Below are 22,674 nucleotides of genomic sequence, written 5' to 3'. Positions count from 1 at the left end.
CTGAGTTCCTTCAGAACTCTTGGGTGCTGGTGACTTGTCACTGTTTAATTTATCAATTTGTTCCAAATCCTTTTCTAATGACACCTCAGTCTGGGATAGTTCCTCAGATTTGTCACCAAAAAAGAATGGCTTAGGTGTGGGATTCTCCCTCACATCCTCTGCAGTGAAGATCAATGCAAAGAATTCATTTAGCTTCTCTGCAACAGCCTTTTCTTCCTTGAGTCTTCCTCATGTACTTAAACATTTGCAACAGTTTTACACAGCAATTTTAAATTAAATCCCTGGAATTATGTGACTTGTGCTCAGGCTTTGATAAAAAACCTGCATCCTTGTACCATTACAGTATCATATTGTAGGGCAAGAACTACTCATTCTCTTGGTTTCTTGCCATGTTTCTTGTGGTTCTTGAAGAATTGCCCTGACATGGAGAGGATTTCCTTCCTATAGCTAGTTATTATTTATTTACCATTTCTTCCCGATTCTCATTATACATATTATATCAATATTAATCTTTTGAATACGGAAAATACGTATCTGATCAACCATAGTATATTACATGCTCAGTACTTTAACTGCCAGCGAAGAAGGAGAAGACAATGGACACTAAACACCTGAAACTATTAAAAAGTGTTGTATAGGCAGCTCACCTTTTATTCAGAATGACAGCAGACACTACATCTTTATGCCTCTTGTGTATCGCTTCATGGAAAAAAGAGGCTGATGCTTTGTTCAAGATTATTTTGGCACCATCATCAAGAAGCAGTCTCACTGCTTTCGCGTGTCCTTCTTTTGCAGCAAGATGAAGAGCTGTGTTCTTTTCAGAAAGACAACATACCAAAACATTATTAGGAATCACTATGCTTAAAAGAAATGTACAACCCTTTCCCCCTCCCCTTCCACTCCTCAAGGGCAAGATTCTGCTCTCAATTCATAGAGCCACAGGACTGGAAGAGACCTTGAGAGGTCATCTAGTCCAGTCCCTTGCACTAATGGCAGGACTAAGTATTGACCATCCAAATCACTTCAGTGGTGGTATAAAAAAAAAAAGAGACTTTTGTTCCAAGTGCTTACTTGTATATGCCTGAACCATTACAGAGAAAACAAACTGCACATAGGAAAGGGCAAAGCGTATACAAGGGATACTAATTATTAATATCTCATAGTTTTGCAATTAATAAAAGCAAGATGTTAAAAATAAAACTGTCCTGTGTCAACAGATCCACAGAATCTATATTTAGGGTCAGAAAGAGAAGAATCCGAAATTAGTTTCCACCAGTATGGTACTACACATATGTCTGCAGGGAATTATTTGCAAGCAACTCTCTGGAAGGAGGATTTTGCCCTCAGTGACTTGCACAAAACCAAGGTAAACAGTTGTGACTTTCAAAGCACTAAAAGGCCTTAGAAGCACAAGTCCCATTGCAAGTTAGTGGGCAGGAAGAGACGTGCTTCTAGATATCTTTGGCACTTTTGTGAATCTCCCCAAATATCAAACCATCCAGTCTTCTCTGAGCAATGTACAAATAAGGGACTACACAATGGCTTCTGATTAGCTTCTAGTGGAATCTGAAGTGCTGTTTTTAATCTAGCAGGTCCTAAATGCTTTGAGCCCTGACTACCTAAAAGATTGTCTCTCTCCCATTTTGGTAAAACAACAGTTGCTGGAGCTGAACATCCCCTGGTTTCTGAAAAGGGGCTGTTAATGCATCATTTTCTATAAGAGGTCTTCAGCTCTGGAACTAGATTCCTCTCCTGGCCAAAAGATCTTAGTTTTGACAAACTTCAGAGCAAGCTGTAAGCGTAGCTACTAGGCTTTGCTAGGGGGAGTAGACTGAGCGGTTTGAAGAGGTTTGTTGGTGAGTCATTATTTATGGTGGGTTTCCTTTCATTGTTATGAGCTGTTCATATCGTGAGCTTATTATGTTATTATATTCTGCTATATTGTTATGTGGGTCATGTGGCATAGTTAGTAGAGTCTAAAGTGCTTTGTACTTTATGTTTTGTGTTAATGATGTTGGTTTTCTGTTGTGTACAGCTCCTAGAACTTGGATGGGCATTTCACTAATTATAAATAAACCTAAACAGTATATGTTAACAAGAACAAAACAGTTAGGGTTTTATAACTGGCAAAAGAAATATATTATCATAAACACAGTCTCTCATAACCTTCAACAGTGAAACAAGTTTGCTAATAGGGATTACCTGTTTGATTGCAATGAGACAATAGAGTGGAAACAAACAAAAATTATACATATACATACCCCTTCTTCATCCACTCTGTCTGTAGATTTTACATTAGTATCCAAAATTATCTGCATTGTGCGAGTGTATCCTCCGAAGGCAGCATGGTGCAGGGCTGTCCAGCCTTTATAATCACTTTTGAAACAGCAGATATGATGTTATTCACATATTTTTACAAGTATAACCTACAACCTTGAGCTCATGGGCCTGATTCTCCCCTCCCTCACAATAGTTTCCCCACTGTTGTTCTCCATCAATGTCAATGTCTTTTTGCTGAGTAAAGTACAATAGTCTCCTACTAGCATTACACTCAACCATGTAAGGATAATCTCAACTGTGTAGAAGTAATTGGGTCTCAAAGGCAGATATGTGATCTTGTGGGATCCTGCCTGTTTCACGGGATTCGCCTCTGAAATGAGTGAAAAACTTACAAGACCCTGGTATAGAATCATAGAAACATAGAATATCAGGGTTGGAAGGGACCTCAGGAGGTCATCTAGTCCAACCCCCTGCTCAAAAGCAGGACCAATCCCCATTTAAATCATCCCAGCCAGGGCTTTGTCAAGCCTGACCTTAAAAACTTCTAAGGAAGGAGATTCCACCACCTCCCTAGGCAATGCATTCCAGTGTTTCATCAGCCTCCTAGTGAAAAAGTTTTTCCTAATATCCAACCTAAACCTCCCCCACTGCAACTTGAGACCATTACTCCTTGTCCTGTCCTCTTCTACCACTGGGAATAGTCTAGAACCATCCTCTCTGGAACCACCTCTCAGGTAGTTGAAAGCAGCTATCAAATCCCCCCTCATTCTTCTCTTCTGCAGACTAAACAATCCCAGTTCCCTCAGCCTCTCCTCATAAGTCATGTGTTCCAGACCCCTAATCATTTTTGTTGCCCTTCGCTGGATTCTTTCCAATTTATCCACATCCTTCTTGTAGTGTGGGGCCCAAAACTGGACACAGTACTCCAGATGAGGCCTCACCAATGTCGAATAGAGGGGGACAATCACGTCCCTCGATCTGCTCGCTATGCCCCTACTTATACATCCCAAAATGCCATTGGCCTTCTTGGCAACAAGGGCACACTGCTGACTCATATCCAGTTTCTCGTCCACTATAACCCCTAGGTCCTTTTCCACAGAACTGCTGCCTAGCCTTTCGGTCCCTAGTCTGTAGCGGTGCATTGGGTTCTTCCGTCCTAAGTGCAGGACCCTGCACTTATCCTTATTGAACCTCATCAGATTTCTTTTGGCCCAATCCTCTAATTTGTCTAGGTCCCTCTGTATCCTATCCCTGCCCTCCAGCGTATCTACCACTCCTCCCAGTTTAGTATCATCCGCAAATTTGCTGAGAGTGCAATCCACACCATCCTCCAGATCATTTATGAAGATATTGAACAAAACCGGCCCCAGGACCGACCCCTGGGGCACTCCGCTGGACACCGGCTGCCAGCTAGACATGGAGCCATTGATCACTACCCGTTGAGCCCGACAATCTAGCCAACTTTCTACCCACCTTATAGTGCATTCATCCAGACTGTACTTCCTTAACTTGCTGACAAGAATACTGTGGGAGACCGTGTCAAAAGCTTTGCTAAAGTCAAGAAACAATACATCCACTGCTTTCCCTTCATCCACAGAACCAGTAGTCTCATCATAGAAGGCGATTAGATTAGTCAGGCATGACCTTCCCTTGGTGAATCCATGCTGACTGTTCCTGATCACTTTCCTCTCCTCTAAGTGCTTCAGGATTGATTCTTTGAGGACCTGCTCCATGACTTTTCCGGGGACTGAAGTGAGGCTGACTGGCCTGTAGTTCCCAGGATCCTCCTTCTTCCCTTTTTTAAAGATTGGCACTACATTAGCCTTTTTCCAGTCATCCGGGACTTCCCCCATTCGCCACGAGTTTTCAAAGAGAATGGCCAATGGCTCTGCAATCACAGCCGCCAGTTCCTTTAGCACTCACGGATGCAACTCGTCCAGCCCCATGGACTTGTGCACGTCCAGCTTTTCTAAATAGTCCCTAACCACCTCTTTCTCCACAGAGGGCTGGCCATCTATTCCCCATGTTGTGATGCCCAGCGCAGCAGTCTGGGAGCTGACCTTGTTAGTGAAGACAGAGGCAAAAAAACCATTGAGTACATTAGCTTTTCCCACATCCTCTGTCACTAGGTTGCCTCCCTCATTCATTAAGGGGCCCACACTTTCCTTGGCTTTCTTCTTGTTGCCAACATACCTGAAGAAACCCTTCTTGTTACTCTTGACATCTCTCGCTAGCTGCAGCTCCAGGTGCGATTTGGCCCTCCTGATTTCATTCCTACATGCCCGAGCAATATTTTTATACTCTTCCCTGGTCATATGTCCAACCTTCCACTTCTTGTAAGCTTCTTTTTTATGTTTAAGATCCGCTAGGATTTCACTGTTAAGCCAAGCTGGTCGCCTGCCATATTTACTATTCTTTCGACACATCGGGATAGTTTGTCCCTGTAACCTCAACAGGGATTCCTTGAAATACAGCCAGCTCTCCTGGACTCCTTTCCCCTTCATGTTAGCCCCCCAGGGGATCCTACCCATCCGTTCCCTGACGGAGTCGAAGTCTGCTTTTCTGAAGTCCAGGGTCCGTATCCTGCTGCTTACCTTTCTTCTCTGTGTCAGGATCCTGAACTCAACCAACTCATGGTCACTGCCTCCCAGATTCCCATCCACCTTTGCTTCCCCTACTAATTCTTCCCGGTTTGTGAACAGCAGGTCAAGAAAAGCTCCCCCCCTAGCTGGCTCCTCTAGCACTTGCACCAGGAAATTGTCCCCTACGCTTTCCAAAAACTTCCTGGATTGTCTATACACCCCTGTATTGCTCTCCCAGCAGATATCAGGAAAATTAAAGTCACCCATGAGAACCAGGGCATGTGATCTAGTAGCTTCCGCAAGCTGCTGGAAGAAAGCCTCATCCACCTCATTCCCCTGGTCCGGTGGTCTATAGCAGACTCCCACCACTACATCACTCTTGTTACTCACACTTCTAAACTTAATCCAGAGACACTCAGGTTTTTCTGCAGTTTCATACCGGAGCTCTGAGCAGTCATACTGCTCCCTTACATACAGTGCTACTCCCCCACCTTTTCTGCCCTGCCTGTCCTTCCTGAACAGTTTATAACCATCCATGACAGTACTCCAGTCATGTGAGTTATCCCACCAAGTCTCTGTTATTCCAATCATGTCATAATTCCTTGACATCACCAGGACCTCCAGTTCTCCCTGCTTGTTTCCAAGGCTTTGTGCATTCGTATATAAGCACTTGAGATAACCTGCTGATCGCCCCTCATTCTCAGTATGAGGCAGGAGCCCTCCCCTCACAGACATTCCTGCCTGTGCTTCCTTCCGGTATCCCACTTTCCCACTTACCTCAGGGCTTTGGTCTCCTTCCCCCGGTGAACCTAGTTTAAAGCCCTCCTCACTAGGTTAGCCAGCCTGCTCGCAAAGATGCTCTTCCCTCTCTTCGTAAGGTGGAGCCCGTCTCTGCCCAGCACTCCTCCTTCATGGAACACCATCCCATGGTCAAAGAATCTAAAGCCTTCTCTCCGACACCACCTGCGTAGCCATTCATTGACTTCCACAATTCGACAGTCCCTACCCAGGCCTTTTCCTTCCACGGGGAGGATGGACGAGAACACCACTTGTGCCTCAAACTCCTTTATCCTTCTTCCCAGAGCCATGTAGTCCGCAGTGATCCGCTCAAGGTCATGTGGTACTAACACTTAACAGCTGATGCTGCCTACAACACTGTAGTACTGTTGAATTGTACATTTAAGGCAACTGACAAACATTAAATGCACACAATTTTATTTCTATTAAAATTATTTCATGTTAATATTGTGACATCCTATGTGTTAGTGAATTGTCCCGGACTAATAACGCATTATATGAAAAGCCCCCTGAATCAGGTTCATTGTAGAATATTCTTAATGACTTAAACAAAAGTGTAATATACATGTTAATGTACATGTGATAATTCATACCTTAGCTTTAATGCAAACTTGTGTGGACAATCCAGCACAACTTTAGAGATGAATACAAAATGTAAGTAATAAAGTAGCTCAGTAACTCTAATTATTTTAAAGAAAGAAAACCCATACACTTACCACAGGAAGAGGGCACCCTTCTTCAGTAGAAATTGGACAACCTTTTCATGACCATTTTGGGCTGCCAAGTGAAGGGGAGTCATTCCCTTCTTATCACCTTCATTCAAAAGCCTTGTGTCATTCATGTCTCTGAGAAGTCGCTGACAGGTGTTGATGCGCCCATAGCTTTAAAAGATTAACGTACAAGTTAATACTGAGAAAATCTGGATGGATAAAATGGCATTGATACATTGTGTAGACTGCATCACTTACCTGGCTGCAAAATGCAATGGAGACTTCTTGTCTCTACTTTTAGAATAGACAGAAACATTCAAGTCGAGCAAGCTATTTACAGAGAAGGGCACTCCTTGTCTGCATGCATAATGTAGTGGAGTGCACCCCTCGTCATCTTCTTCCACTACAAAATCTTTAATATGTTTCATCTGTTGACAAATGGAAATGGTTGTATACATATTACCAATGTTACTAGTTAGTTAGCAGTAATTTTCTGAAGCTACATTTAAAAAAAATCTTTATGGAACTTTAAGAAAGGTAAAATTAAAACAACAAAAACAAGAGAGCGTTTTAAAAATATGTATGCTGATTGATGGTTTTCAGTGAATTCACACTTCACAAGAAGAACTCAGCAACTTGCAGTATTGGGCCCTCAAGCTCTGTATTTATCCACAGAACAGGTACATACAGGAAGTACAAGATTCTCTTACACTGCCACACCATGCACCTCAACCACATTAGGGAGGAAAATGAAGGCATGTCAGCCTACATGCCTCCTGAATATTTGGTCTCTCTGTGGGGCCATTAAGAAGGAGGCCAGTGAGGATGTTGGTAATTTTGCAGTGTGGACACCTGCAAAGCCATCAGCAGGTGAAAAAATTTGGTCATAAATTACCTGAGGCTAAATTTGCCCACAGTAATACAGAGAGGCAGAAACTGAACTCCTGTGCAAGTGGGAGCAGCTGCACTACAGCGGAGATTCAATCTCAGGAGGTGGGAGACAGCATTTGCCAACACCGTCCTCCGGGGAATTCAAATGGAAGTGAAGACCTTTACAGAAGACGTGTCAAACTTATTCAGAGGAATAAATTCTGTTTAATTGTGTTCCATGGGCTGGGGTATAAATTTAGGAGTATGTATTCCCCACAGTATACAGTGGAATGCCCACTGATGTCAGTAGGTTTGCACAGAGAGCAATAGGAGAATAGAGCCTTTAGGTAGTAATGAAACATTTAGTTATTTATTCAATGCCTCATTGTCACATTCACTACTCAGTGAGGGAATATGCTTCCCTTGAGGCATCACAATTTCTGCTTTGTTTCAGAGTAACAGCCATGTTAGTCTGTATTCGCAAAAAGAAAAGGAGTACTTGTGGCACCTTAGAGACTAACCAATTTATTTGAGCATGAGCTTTCGTGAGCTACAGCTCACTTCATCAGAGCTGTAGCTCACGAAAGCTCATGCTCAAATAAATTGGTTAGTCTCTAAGGTGCCACAAGTCCTCCTTTGATTTCTGCTTTGTGTTTCTCTTCCTTCCCGTCCTTTCTCTTTCCCTCCTCTAATTTTGTGAGTTTCCTCTTTTCTCTGCATTTCCCTTCCTGCGGCAACTTCCAATTCCCAGTCCAGTGTACTTCACTCCCAGCTCCTAACCCCATTCCATCCACTGAAATAATCAGTGATTAAATAATTTTAAAAGTTGACAATGTGACATGCAAGTATCATCATTGTTCTTTAAAGTTGATTCTCCAATCAGATTAATATGGGGAGTTCACACCTCTGACTCATGGTTTCAAGCTGTCTGCACATTCAGGCAGATATAACTGCAGCAGTTATACTCGGCTCACATCTGAAAAGTTATCTCTGCAGCTATGAGGGCTAGAAACTTACTATATTTTCTTTAAATGAAAGCTTAGATTCCAGAGAATCTGAATATTTCATGTGGCCCATATAAATACATCAAACAGGCCAAATGCAGAATTATGTTTGATACTCCTGTTTTAAAATATGGCTGGGGATTTACTGAAATCCAGGCAATGGAGACTTCCTTAAGAATTTGCTGCAGCATATCCCAAGGTTTGAGTGCCTCTTAATGGGCAAAGTAGGAGAAAAGGTTCTATAATATATTGCTAATCTCCTGAGCCATTCAATCCCCTGGCAGCAAATAACTTTATTCCTTTGCCTGCCAGAGAGATCCGTATTATTGGCTTGGTCATGTTTATTTTTATATTTGTATCTATTTAAATTAACCTGTGGGGACAGTGAGGTGAGTTTACAAATAAAATGAATTTCCATAAATGTTCTGGAAGAAAAGAGAATCCTTAAACTGTTGGACAAAGATATTGAATTCACCAAAGATACAAATAGATCCTCACTGTACCTGCAGAAATTTCTCATCCAGATGTTGTAATCCTCCAGGCTGCAGTACTGTCAAGTGCAAGAAATTCCGACCAAGCTGATCTTTTAGAGAGATATTTGCTCCTAAATAAATATGGAGATAAATACTAGCAATTCAAAACTACTGGCCTCTGATAACTAGCCATGTTTGATTAAAATACACACGCTAAAATGAAATTAAAAATACAATTATTTCAGCCAATACAACAACAAATATCACACCAAGACTTCGACTGACTCTAAGCTTTCAATTTCCAGTAACGTATGAATTTCATTTGTTCCACTGCAGCACTCAGATTTATAGGAGTCTAATATTTGGAAACGTTGAGCCTCCACAACTGCTGGTGTGAATGGAGGCTGCATGATCAACACCTCTAAATATATCAGGTTCATAGTGTACTGCTGCCATAGTCATATTGTTTCAACTGGAAATCTATGTTTTAATATCAGTTTACTTCCGTGCTGTTATATGAATAATCTATTATAACATAATAATAGCTGGGCAACACGGAAATGGAGTGTCTTGCTTATTGGAAGCAAGAGAGTGTCTTTCTAAAGTCCATAATAGTTTTACTATAAGCTTTCTATTTAAAAAAAAAGAATTGTTGTTAATAAAAATTAATGTTATAAATACTAATGAGAGAAATACTCATAAGAATATTTACAGTAGCTTACTCTTAAAAATGTGGCAACTGACAATTAAAGATGAACCTTCATTAACGGTGCAGTAGTTAGTAAAGTTTCAGGTGACACTACACTGTGACCACTTACTGCAGTTTAGGTTTAATACTTAAAATCCATTAATGGTCAGAAACTTGACCATGTCAAAGTGGTATCTTCATGTTCAATAATTCTGTTCCCTCTCTGTGTAGTCAGTAGTGCAGAGCTGCCTTGAGCTTGTGGAGAGTGCAGGGGGAGTGCACACCAACCCTTAGGAGGGTGCAGCATGTGCTTTCCTTCCACAGCCCACACACTCTGTAGGTTGATGTGGAGGGGCAGGGACATGGCCCTGCCTCCTCCTTTCCCTTTCTGAGGATTTAGCACTGTAGAGGGTGCTAGCATGGAGCAGTTCATGTGTTCACTTGTGCCTGCTATCTAGGTAGGGGGCTTGAAGAGGAGTCCCTTGGGAAAGAATCTTAACTTGTATGGACCCTTCTCAGAACCCGCCCCCCCAACCCCCATGTAATACTTGTTTGTTCCTTTGTACCTTTTGAGAGTAGTAAATTCACAATTTTCCATGATGCACAGGAAGTAGCCAGCAGAAGTGGTGACCGACCCTCAATGTCAACACTATCAATATTTGCTCCCTGCAATGAAAAAACCCAGGTTTATCATGGATTCATGAACAAATTCTGTTTAGCAATAAATTGTAAACTGAGCAGAATTACAGGCATGGTTAGACACTTTCACATGCTTTAAATTATGTAAGTTCAATAAACAAATTCCTTCTTAATTTAAATGAATTTAGGTCAAAGTTTTCAAACTCGAGTGGCTAAGGTTAGGTATCTAAATCCATATTTAGTCATCTAAATAACAGCATCTTGATTTTAAGAGGCGCTGAGCTGGGGAATATCAGGTCCTTTGTGTGGAGTTAGGCAAGGCCGGATTTAGGGGCAGGTGACCAGCTAGGTTGCTGGGCTTGGGGGATGCCAAGCTTGGAGTGCTGTTTTTGTTGTTAGTGACAAAAGGGAAAATAGAATGTTTGAAGTAAAATGTTTCAGGTATTCTGTATCTGGATTCATTTTTCATTAACATCCTAGAAAGTTCTGGACCGTTGTAGAATCTTGTGGAACCTTCCAGACTTTCTGAGAACTATATTTTCCTTGAACCTCCTAGAATGTTGTCAGCCATGCCCTCGTGGTACATAAGGGGCAGGGCGTCGCCAATCAGTCAGTTAGTGAGATATAAGCGTGAAGTGAAGTGAATGTCCAGCCGCAATAATGTGAACCTTGCTTTATTGTGTAACTGTGAAAGTGTACTTGTGTTTTAAGATTTGAAGAGTGTAAGTAGCAATTAATAAAGGACATATTTAATGATGATAGATATCTACCAAACCCCTACGCAATAACATAAAAGAAATACTGTTACCTCTTCTGACATGCTTAACACGTAATGTTTGATGACTTTCTAAGACTGTGGAACATAGAATTTTGCTCTCCCTAATACTGTCTCTTTTCCCCCCGTAGAAAATAAAAGATGCCCCTGAAGAAGCCTTCAGGAGCTCAGTATAGGAAGCAAAAAGCTCAATTGCAATCTAGTTTGCAGCAAGGGGCAAATTTGATAGGAAAATATCTGAAACAGAACAATATAGACTGGTTTTTAGGTAGAAGCAATCGTCCCAGTGCAGAAGAAATTGAAGAGTGAAGTATAAATGATGGAAGTCATATTAATAAGGAATTAGCAGATTTACATGAAGATAAGTAATGGAAATGTGAGGAAAGTTATGGAGAATCGTCCAGTTTTCCTGACAAGCTAAAGGAGAGTGATGATAAAGAAGAATGTGGCTCACATGAAAAGGAGAGTAATAACAAAGAAAAATCTGGTTTACATGAAAAGAAGAGAAAATATAAAGAAGAATCAACCTCACATGACTACAGAAACAGTAGTGAGAAAAATTGCACACTGCAAATCGATACATCAGATCCTGCTTTATGGCCAGCGATCCTAAACTCTGCTGATATTGATCGTAAAATTTTGAACGGGCCAGGCAAAACTGAAGATATGACGCTTCTAGTAAATGAGCGGAAGTGACATTTCTCAAAGTCACCTTGCGAAAGAGTGCTCGAGAATGGTGAGAAACTGAATTGACAATGGCTAGCTTATTCAAAATCAACTGAGAAAGTGCTCCAGTTTTGTTGCAAAATATTTGACAAGAATGTCAAATCATTGCTTGCACTTTCCAGCTAAAATTACTGACATAACTCAGCTGATGCTCTGAAGCAACATGAAAAGTCACCCAGCCATTTTACAGCCTACTCCAAATGGATGGAGGTTAAGTCCAGGCTCAAGCTGAATAAATGAGTAGATGCAGAAAACCAGTATGTTAATAATGTAGAAACTCATTATTGGAGGAATGTGTTCAAGTGTCTGATCTCAACTGCCCTCTTCCTTGCAAAGAATAATTTGTCTCTCCCGGGCTCGTTGGATAAATTGTTCACTAAACATAACTGTAATTTCCTCGGTTTGGTAGAGCTCCTTGGGAAATATGACACTGTCACGCATGAATACCTACATTGAGTAGTTCGTAAAGAAGCTATGACCCATTCCTGTAGTAAAACAATTCAAAATGAATCGATTGACCTTATGGCAAGGAAGGTGTTTGACAACATATTTATGCGACTCAGCAAAGCAAAGTACTATGCCGTAATAATAGACTGCACTCCTGATATTAGTCACAGTGAAAAGATGTCATTTACAGTAAAATTTGTTGATGACAAGGATGGCTGTATCCAAGTAAAGGAACACTATCTATTTTCCAGTCTGTGGACGACTCTACTTGAAAAGGCCTAACAGAACTATTTATGAAAGTTTTGAAGGAGAATAAAATAAAGCTTTAGGACTGCCATGGCCAAGGCTAGGACAACAGCATGAACATGAAGGGAAGAAACAGTGGTGCTGAGGCAAGGATCTTTGCACTGAATCCAAGAGCTTTCTTCATGACTTGTGGCTACCATTTCCTCAACCTGGTGGTGTCAGATGTAGCATCATCTTCTTCAGATTCAGTATCTCTCTTCGGAGTACTGCAAATAATACACGTCCTATTTTCAGCATGAACTATCAGGTGGAAGATCCTCATGGACAGTGTTACAAATCAGACCCCAAAGCCACTAAGGGACACTTGCTGGGAGAGCCACATTGACAGCGTGAGGCCAGTGAAGTACCAAATGACTGATGCGCTGATGGCAGTGGCACAGTCAAGTAAAGCCAAGGCTGGAATGCAATACGAGGCTCAAAGCCCTGGCAAACCAGATCACTAACTTCAAAGTTCTGGTCTCAGTTGTGGTTTGGCAAGATATCCTGTTCCAAGTAAACGTTGTAAGCAAGGCGTTACAAACTCACTTGATGGACATCGTGACCGCGACTACTTTGATGAGAAGCTGCCTTGATTTCATTGTGGCCTACAGAGACAATGAATTTGAGGATGCCATCACTGCTGTCAAAGAAATGGCAGAAAACTTAGGATTTGAGCCTGTCTTCACGGAAACTTGTATTCATCCGAAGAAGAGACAGTTTGGTTCTGAGGGCAGAGATGAGGTGATGGGAAGCTCGGAATAAAAATTCAAGAGTGTTTTTTTTTGCTCAGTCATTGACATTGTCCATCAAAGAAAAGTGTGGATAAATGAAACACCATGAAAAGACCTGGGTTTTTTTGTATGACCTTAGTAAGCTATCAGTGGACAGGAAACCACTCTTGAACAACTGTACAGACCTTCACCAGACACTGACATGTGGGGAATATTCGGAAGTCAATGATAAAACCCTCTATGGTGAATTGGACAATATTTGTCACATTTTGCGACATGAGACACACTCTCCACTCCAAGTTCTCCAATTCATTTCTGAAGCAGAGCTGAAGGACACTTTTTCTAATGTGTGGATTCTGCTCATGCTGCTGGTCATAGCTGCGAGCAGTGAGCGCAGTTTTTTGATGTTTGGGCTCATTAAAACATATCTTCGATTGATGACAGCTGATGTGAAACTGACATCACTTGCTATTTTATCATTTGAAAGTGGCATTGGCTAGTATTTGGATCTCTCTGATGCTGTGCTTCAGTCCATGAGGGCAAAGGTGAGAAAAGTAACCTTTTGAACTCAAGGAGTAGGATTAACGTTCTAAGACTGTCACCTACTGTAATACTATTGAATACTGGTCCACCCAATGTTGGTACACAGTTCAATATCTTGATGTTAGTACATTTCAGTTATTCTTAAAATTAAAAAGTTTCTATAAGCTTAGAGAAAATCTTTTTGATTTGTGTACATGTGGCATACAGATTTACAGATCCTAGTGTGCAAATTTATCAACTTATATGACATGGATAAATCATACATGCAAATTGTGCATCAAAGTTATGAAATGGGCTAGAAATGCCATAAAAATAAGGTATTCAAAAGTTTAACAAATGGGGGGGCACCAAAGAGACTCTTCACCTGGGGCGCCATTTGGTCTAGGGTCAGCCCTGGAGTTAGGTGCCTATTTTAATGGACCCAAGTTTGAAAATAATAGACTTAGTGGTCTGGAGAAGTACCAAAATTACAGCCCTGATTAATAAGGTTCCCTACCTATCCACATAATAGGCAGCAACTGTGCAAGCCTCTTCCGAACCACCATACCACTGCATTTTACACCTGTCCTGGAGGAATCACATCCAGAAATTAATGTAGTTTGATCTCTATGCCCATTAAATCATTGTCTTCTCTGCTCAGACTGCCAGGGAGTGCAAGTAAAGGGCCAATACATGGCAGCTTCGATGGTGGATTTTGTGATGTGGATGTTTCTAGAGTTGAGAGATGAACTAATCTAACATCTAATGCAAGTCTGATCTAAAGTCAATTGAAGTGAATGGGAGTCTTTCCATTAATTTCAACTATCTTTGGATCAGGCCCTAAATCACAAGAGAATTATTAACCAAAGCCTGAATCAATATTTAACTTGAGGAATAATAAATCTTGTTGTTCATAGAAAAGTGGTAAGTTGATTGTTATATACATAACGACCAGAAACACCAGGAAGTTATCCAGCAAGGCCATGAATTTCTTAAGGATAACAAATAATTCCCTGCCCCCTGCCTTTCAGTTACTATTCATTCAATAACTTAAGAGGGCAACTGAAAAAAAGTGTTCATTTCTGATAAGCCAATCAAACAGAGATTTTCCTATCCGATTGTCAATCAGAGATTAAATATAGTTTCACATGACACAGCTGCAGCGAGTCATGAGTAGCCATTTACATAAACATTCTGAGTGGTTACCTTTACTCCAGACATTACTATTGTTGACCTCTCAGGAACATGAATTCAACAATATTGTACATCATATATGTTTTAATGTATTTAACAAGATTAAGAGCAGTATATTAAAATATATATTTAACAAGGACATCAGGAATAGAAGATAATGTATATTTATAACATGCTCAAGTTATCAGTGCTCTACAAACCTTGAATTTTCTGACTTTTGTGTAATTTAGTTCTCCTTAACATTACTTTAATGTTATTCCTGCATTTAATATAGTTTTTTTTAATTGAAAAGGGTGACAACGAAAATATGAAAGAAAAGAAGATGAAAAAAAGAATAAAGGGCTAATAAAGAAGCCCCTTAGTGATATAAAATCACTTCAGGGAGAGAAACTTTAATTAAAATGTTCTTAACTCAAGATGCCTTAACTGAGGCAGTCCTTAAGAGAGACATCCTTAACTCAGGAGGTCTTGAGCATGTAAAGAGATCTCAAAGCTAACTTGTCCAGTATACAAACAGAATTCTAAATCATGATAGCCTGAAGTCCTAATGGAAAATGATACAACCAATTCTAAAGCACATTTGTGAACATTTTGACTTTGCTGTTCTGATTTTTTTAAATTACTCACACACAACTGAATGCCTAATATGTGTATGCAATTACATCATTTGTGTGCACAAATCAGATGCTTTCCAATACAGTAGAGACAAAGAACTGTCTATGTGCATATGCAAATACCATAGTTGTGAATATAATTGCACAAGTATTGGATACACAATTGACCACAATTTGCAAATACCCTTTTTAAAGTTAGATACATAAAGTTCAAAACATTTAAAATAATGACCTAGATTTTCTTTTTCAAGCTTAATTTGTTTTGCTTCTTAAGGCCCTGATTTAGCAAAACCCTAAGGCATATCAATTTCTGTTCAAGAAATAACTTAAGCAGATGCTTTAACTTGAGTGGGACTTAAGCATATGCATAAGTGTTATGCTGAATCAGGGCCTACATGAGGATGACAAAACAAACCATTAGTTCAATTTTTAGCTGCAGGGCTTGATTCTCCACTGCTTTGCATCTTGTGCAGTCATTCACATTGGGCACGAGTACAAAGTGGGTGTATAATGCTACAGGCGAATTCTGCTTTTGTGGGGATGAACAGGCTCTCATTGTCTAAAACACAACGTATAACTTTATACCTGTTAAGAATGTTTTGACAGCTGCCATTTTTATTTCCAAGTAGAAAAAGCACTTACAATAAGATAAACGTTTATACAAGCTAACATGCCTTAAATGAGATGCGGATTATTAAAGGATACAAGTGATAATCAAACCCAAAGTCAATATTTCTCTCTTTTTACTATGGAGACAATGGGCAGGATCCTTAGCCATGTTGTGGCAGGAAAGCTGCACTAAACTGGGAGCTCATGAGTCCCATAGAGCAGTGAAATCTCTGACTGACACAATCAGCTCTATACCACCCTTTCCCATTTAACCCTGCTCATATCCAGTGTAGAAGATGCCACAGAAGTATGCAAAGAGAGAGGAAACAGAGGTAACAGCTGAAATGTGCAGTGTTTTGTTGATCTTAGGTGGTACTTTGGGGGTTATTAGAAGACACTGCAAATTACAGGCATCCTGAGATGGTCTTAATTAAGCTCCAAACTGCATCAGGGAGCAAGAAGCGCAAAGACAGCACATAGTCACTGTAATAGAATGCTAAACTGTATTATACTGTTCATCCACTAACCAGCGATGAGTGTATAAATACCTTATGTAAATGACCCTCAGCCATACCTGGAAGACCACTGAAGGATCTTATGATGAACATATCTGGTGTGTATAAGCAAACTCTGAGCCCTGTCGATACCAGATACAGAAACATTACATGGTGTCAGGAGTAAGATAAGAACAGAAACAGAAAGAAAACAGCTATAAAGGTTGCAGACAGATGGAACACAGCAACAAAGGTTGCAGGATCTCATCAACATGCCAGTTGTCAATGCTCCAGAGAACTTCAGTTTGGATAAACCTTCAGAATGGACAGACTGGAAAAATATTGTGAAAAATTTTGCATTGCTACCAAGCTGCACAAAGAAACTGAAGATATACAGGTATCATCTTTAATTTATGCTATGGGGAAGCAAGCAGATCATATCTTTCAATCCTTTAAAATTACTGAAGACAGTCACAAATATGACTATGAAAGGGTTTTGGCTATGTTTGATGAATACTTCATACCTCAGAGAAACGTTGTTTATGAAAGAGCATGTTTTTACCAGAGAACTCCGAACCAAGGAAAAAGGTTGAATGTTTTATAAGAGCTCTACATATAGAGCTCTACATATTTGGCTGAAAACTGATTTGGGGAATGCAAAACATAAATATATCAGAGACACATTGGTTATTGGGCTAACAGTTAAAAACCTTTCACAGCAGCTATAACTGAAGATAGATTTCATTCTAGCCATAGCTATTCAAATAGCAAAATAGTGGTGAAACAGGAAAACCTAGAGAAACTTGACAAACTTAAAAACCTGAAACTAGCTTAGCAACTGCAGACACTTGAGTCTTAAAAATCACGATCATAAAACCCCGATGCAAGAAGAGAGGGACACATTCCAGCCTACATGCACGAGGTGTGGAAAAAGTCATATCCCAAGAGATGATGAATGTCCAGTTAGAGGCACAGGTTGTAATAAGCATGAAATATGGACATTTTACAGCTGGGAGTTAACTCAGATTACAAACAATCAAGAGCCTTTGTTTTGGGGACCTATCACTTACAATGACATAGAACATACCTGGACAGTGAAACTGAATATTCATGGCATGACTATTGACTTTAAAATTGACTCAGAAGCTGATGTCTCAGTCACCTCAGACAGCACTTACAATCACCTTCAACCCCTCCCAGAGCTGAAGACACCTGACACAGCTCTGACTAGCCCTGGAGATACTCTGAAATGCACAGGCCAATTCATCAAGAAACAACTTACAAACGCAAAAGCTTTGCATTCAGAGTGTATGTGATTAGGGGATCTAAGACCAACAACCTTCTCAGCACCCATGATGGGCCTAGTGAAAAATATGGAGGAAGCTGATGATATCAGACTTTGGGGCAGAGATTGAGCACAAAAGAGATAATGCTGAACCACAGTATACAAACACCCTGTACCAGAAAGACCTTGGAAGAGGCTATGGCAGATTTATGCAAATTCAGAGGATATCATTACCTGGTCATTGTGGACTATTTTTTCAGGCATATAGAAATAATGTACTTGAAAGACCTAACACGTTGCAGTATTATCGAGAAACTGAAGAGCACTTTTGCTTACTTTGGTATTCCAGAACAATTAGTGATGTACAATGGATTGCAATTCATTGCAGCAGAATTTAAGTCATTCCAAATGAAATATGATTTTGGTCTGGAGGCTGACAGCTCGCGATCCCCTATGTAATAACCTCGTGACCCCCTGAGGGGTCCCAAGCCCCAGTTTGAGAACCCCTGGTATAAATACTGTAAATGGTAAGAATGTAGAACTTAAAGGGGGAGATGTAATGGAATGCAAAAGCTAAACTGTATTATACTGTTCAGACATAGGTGGCACTTTATGTAAAATATCTTATTTCAATGAACCTCAGCCAGACTGGCAGAGCATTAACAGATCTAATGATGAACACATCTGGTGTGTATAAGCCAGTTTTGAGACCAGTCCATATTGGGTACAGGAACATGATAGTCACCTTCACTTTCCAGCATGGATCCTACGTTGAGCATAGCTCAGCCAGACCTCAGGAATGCAACAAAAACATTCTAGAGAACATCAGAAAGGAATGCAAGTTCATTCTTAACAAATACAGTGTTAAATACTGGATTTTCATCCTTTAGGCTCTAATTGTTTGTGCACATGGACTTCCACATTCACAAACTAGTACCTACCCTTCACAGGTGAAAACATATATGTGCCTGTTACTACTCAAGGATAAGTTTAAATATTCTAATGCCAAGTGTCAGCATTTGCTGATATTTAAAAAAAAAAAAAAAAGAACTGGTTCCATAGCTCACTTTTACTAAAGTTCCTAAGACAAGGACAACTACTTGTATGGACTAAAACATTTCTAACATTTACTGTCTATTGACACAACATTAAGGGCAAAATCTTCAGCTAGTATAAATTGGCATAGCTCTACTGACTCCTGACAATTTGCTCAGCACTGTACTAACACAGAGGATATAGTAATATAGTAGAGCATACAGTGAATATAAAAATCTTATAATCTACATCGGTGTCAATGTGCACCCACATTCTAGCCAGCAGCAGCCTCAACTATGTTTCCCCTTTTTCTTTCCCAATTATTCCATGAACAAACCCAATAAATCTCGTGTGTGTGTGTGTACAAGATATTGCTGGACCACACATGAACCCTTTTCCCCACCTAGAAATATCTGTGTGATGCCTGTCACATACACACACACACACACACACACACACACACACGGTGGGTGTGAGATTTCACTTCTGAAAAAAGCAAATGAATTAAATTAAATGTATATTTAAGTTTTATTTCCTTTCCTTGTTAATTACTTTAAAAGTGAGGCCAACTGAATCATTCTGGCATATTCTACAAACACTTCTGCATGTTAAAACTCTGTCTGAATAACTCAAATACAAATACAGAATCAGTTTTGCAGCATCATTATGAACCCCTACAGAACGCTACAGTGGAATCATAACTACAGCAGTACTGTAATTTGCAGCTGTGTATTATGAAATATATTTAAACAAAAAAACCTGTTCCTGAAGAAACATCCCTCTTTGTAATTTCCTGTACTTGCTAAACAGGAAATTATTTTTTAAGTAAAAGTCTTTAATAGATGTTTCTACACAACCTGCATTAGTAGCTAGCAACAATCTTTGTTAATATATTCCTTGATTAAATATTTACCATTGAAATTAAATACTCTGCCAGTTCATAGTGATCAAATAATGCAGTCCTGTGGGGGGAAAAACATATAGTTATTTTAGAAAGATCAATGAACTTTAAAAGTAAAGCCCAATGCTTTTCTACATCTGCTGCCTTCTTTCAGTGCTTTCAAATGATTTTCTTTATATAAACAAGAGAGAAAGAGAGAGACCAAAAATGCTTCCTCTATAATAAGCTCATAGAATAAATTATTGTGGACCTTGTGGACTCCCTGTATTGTGGGCCTTGGATTTTTAACCATGTTCAATTATACAGATATGCTAAAAACTCATTGAGTGAAATCCTGGCCTCCCCCGTAAAGTCAATGGTAAAACTCCTATTGACTGCAATACAGCCAGAAATTAGTACTTTTTATAATACCACAAAATGTTGATACAAAGTATTATGCACCAGGAGCTCAACTTATTCTGTGTACACCTGAAACTCCAAATGATTTCAATGGGATATGGCACCCAGAACTCCCACTGACCCTACTGGAAGCTTTGGATGTGTACAGAATGCCAGATCAGGCCCTGCAATTGCATTGACCCTGCTCAGGGAATATTCTGACCATGGTAATCAATTCCATACCAAAACTAGAGAATGAATTAAAACATACCTCAGGGTGAACTTTTGTAGTGATAATCAAGATGGTCCATTTAGACAGTTGACAAGGTGTGAGGATACTTAACATGGGGAAATAAATTCAATATGTGTAATGACCCAGCCACTCCCAGTCTCTATTCAAACCCAAGTTAATGGTATTGCATATTAATTCAAGCTCAGCAGTTTCTCATTGGAGTCTGTTTTTGAAGCTTTTCTGTTGCAAAATTGCCACCCTTAAGTCTTTTACTGAGTGGCCAGAGAGGTTGAAGTGTTCTCCTACCAGTTTTTGAATGTTATGATTCCTGATGTCTAAATGGGCCATCTTGATTATTACTACAAACGTTTTTTTCTCCTGCTGATAATAGTTCATCTTAATTAATTAGCCTCTTACAGTTTGTATGGCAACTTCCACCTTCTATGTATGTGTGTGTATATATCTTCTTACTATATGTTCCATTCTATGCATCCGATAAAGTGGGCTGTAGCCCACGAAAGCTTATGCTCTAAAAAATTTGTTAGTCTTTAAGGTGCCAAAAGTACTCCTGTTCTTTTTGCGGATACAGACTAACACGGCTGCTACTCTATATACAGGAGATATCTCCTGCCAGGAAGATCAAATATTTAGCATATGGACAAAAGAAACTCCAAGATGACAGGACATAGGCTTTGTAAAATATTCAAACTGAAGCCTTAACCCAGGACTCTAACTGGGTCTCATCCCACACACGCTTGCTGCCCTTAACAGATTAGAGCTCCTACCTACCTTATGGAGTCTTCTGAGGAATCCTGTTAACAATGAACTCTTCTTGTGATGCCTGGTGGCACATTCCTCAGCCAAAATTCATTGGGTGGTGACAAAAATCATCTGCTGTTGTGCAGAATGCCTGCTTTTCTATTTTCCTGCCTTTCTTCAACAGCAAAATCCTGATCTTGCTACTGCTGCTGCTTTAATTTACTCCGGGCTGAGATGCCATTACATGTAAAAATGGCCATTTACAAATGCGTGATTTGCATAAGCAGGCATAGAAACTGTGCATGGATGTGCAGTTGCACCGTGATTTTTCTGAAAATCAGGCACTAAATGGCTTTGTTACAGAACAGTGAAATAGACTCCAGTGCGTTTTTAACATTCCTTGTTCATTCATTTGTTTGGGAAGGTCCACTGAATCCTGGTAAACCAAGTTTAGCATTTATTTGGCCTGGTGCCTCAAAAGGCTTTTGATAGTTCCAAAATGTCGTCTTCTATCTTCCCATGAGTATCCCTTTTCCAGTACTGCAATTTCTTTCAGCTTGTCTGCCCACTGACCCTACACTAGAGTAGTTTTCCAGTTCAAAGAGGCAGTGTACATTGCTGAATGTACCATTTGAGATGCCAGAATCTCGATCTCTCTCTGGTCTTGACCCTAGGCACAGGACACCAGGCATCCAGTAGCTTGACCAATCAACCAATTACAGTGTATCCTTGTGAGATCACCTACCTACTGAATCCCCATATCAGTGAGAAACCCCTCCAGATGTGGATGCTCATCCCCTGTTTTCTCTCATCAGTTGAAGTTATACTGTTGGATATTGTTGGAACTGAAACAGGGATTATGAATATAATGTTAGAGGATTCTCTTACCTGTGAAGCAGTGTTTCCTTATTCCCATCTACTGCATCAATAATAGATTCATCACCAGAATAGGATGACATCATTAATTTAACAATCTCAGTTGCTCCTTGGGTGGCAGCAAAATGAAGAGCTGTGCATTTTTCATTCTGCAAACAGGATTATACGGCACAATTTAAAATCAAATGATTTTTCAATCAATTCTATCTGCTTAAAAGATGAGTCGTAGCCTGACTTCAGTGATATGAATTGCCATGCAGGAGACCACACTTCAGTTCGTACACTTGGACTCTTACATATTAGGCCACAGAAGTCTAGGAATAATGCAGTGTTAATTAGATAATTTTTAAGGTCTACCAGATACTCTTAGTCATTGAACAGCAGCCCCTTGAACTGAATGACATAGATGGACTGTGAAAAAGTCCAAGCTGTCCTTTGTAGCTAGAATAATAATGGCCACAGTGAGTAGCTTTGAAGGTTGGATGCTAAAGCAGAGGAAATCATCTATAGGTAGTCATTTTTGTCATGTTAATTATTATATTTGATTTATTTCCTGAGGTACATTTTCCAATTTCTTCATTTTATAAACAGTAATTGTTTGCTTGTTAGCCCTTATTTATATGTGATCTGTTTGACTGGGTGAATCATATCCACCCTTGATAGATGTCTGAGTGGTCCTGTGTTTTTCCTTTTGGCTACACATGTATAACTTTTAATGATCAGAAAGTCTCATTGAATTGAAATAGTCTTTTTCATGATGCCATATC

At 39.9% G+C, this 22,674-nt stretch overlaps 1 protein-coding gene across 1 annotated transcript in view; it reads right to left on the bottom strand.

Moving 5' to 3' along the window:
• TRPA1 (transient receptor potential cation channel subfamily A member 1) overlaps positions 1-22,674 on the bottom strand; it is a gene marked incomplete at its 5' end in the record, with an annotated part of 62,255 nt that overhangs the window by 28,070 nt on the left and 11,511 nt on the right. Inside the window, 8 exons of the mRNA XM_084621736.1 lie at positions 648-814; positions 2,262-2,376; positions 6,377-6,541; positions 6,629-6,798; positions 8,748-8,848; positions 9,972-10,071; positions 19,675-19,723; positions 21,920-22,056. Coding sequence (XP_084477862.1) covers positions 648-814; positions 2,262-2,376; positions 6,377-6,541; positions 6,629-6,798; positions 8,748-8,848; positions 9,972-10,071; positions 19,675-19,723; positions 21,920-22,056 — 1,004 coding nt within the window. The remainder of the gene's footprint in view (positions 1-647; positions 815-2,261; positions 2,377-6,376; positions 6,542-6,628; positions 6,799-8,747; positions 8,849-9,971; positions 10,072-19,674; positions 19,724-21,919; positions 22,057-22,674) is intronic.

This window comes from Lepidochelys olivacea (assembly GCF_965140295.1).
Source record: "Lepidochelys olivacea isolate rLepOli2 genome assembly, chromosome: 2".
Classification (NCBI taxonomy): Eukaryota; Metazoa; Chordata; order Testudines; family Cheloniidae; genus Lepidochelys; species Lepidochelys olivacea.
Note: the sequence above shows the minus strand (reverse complement) of the source record. Positions and strands in the feature narration are given on the sequence as shown.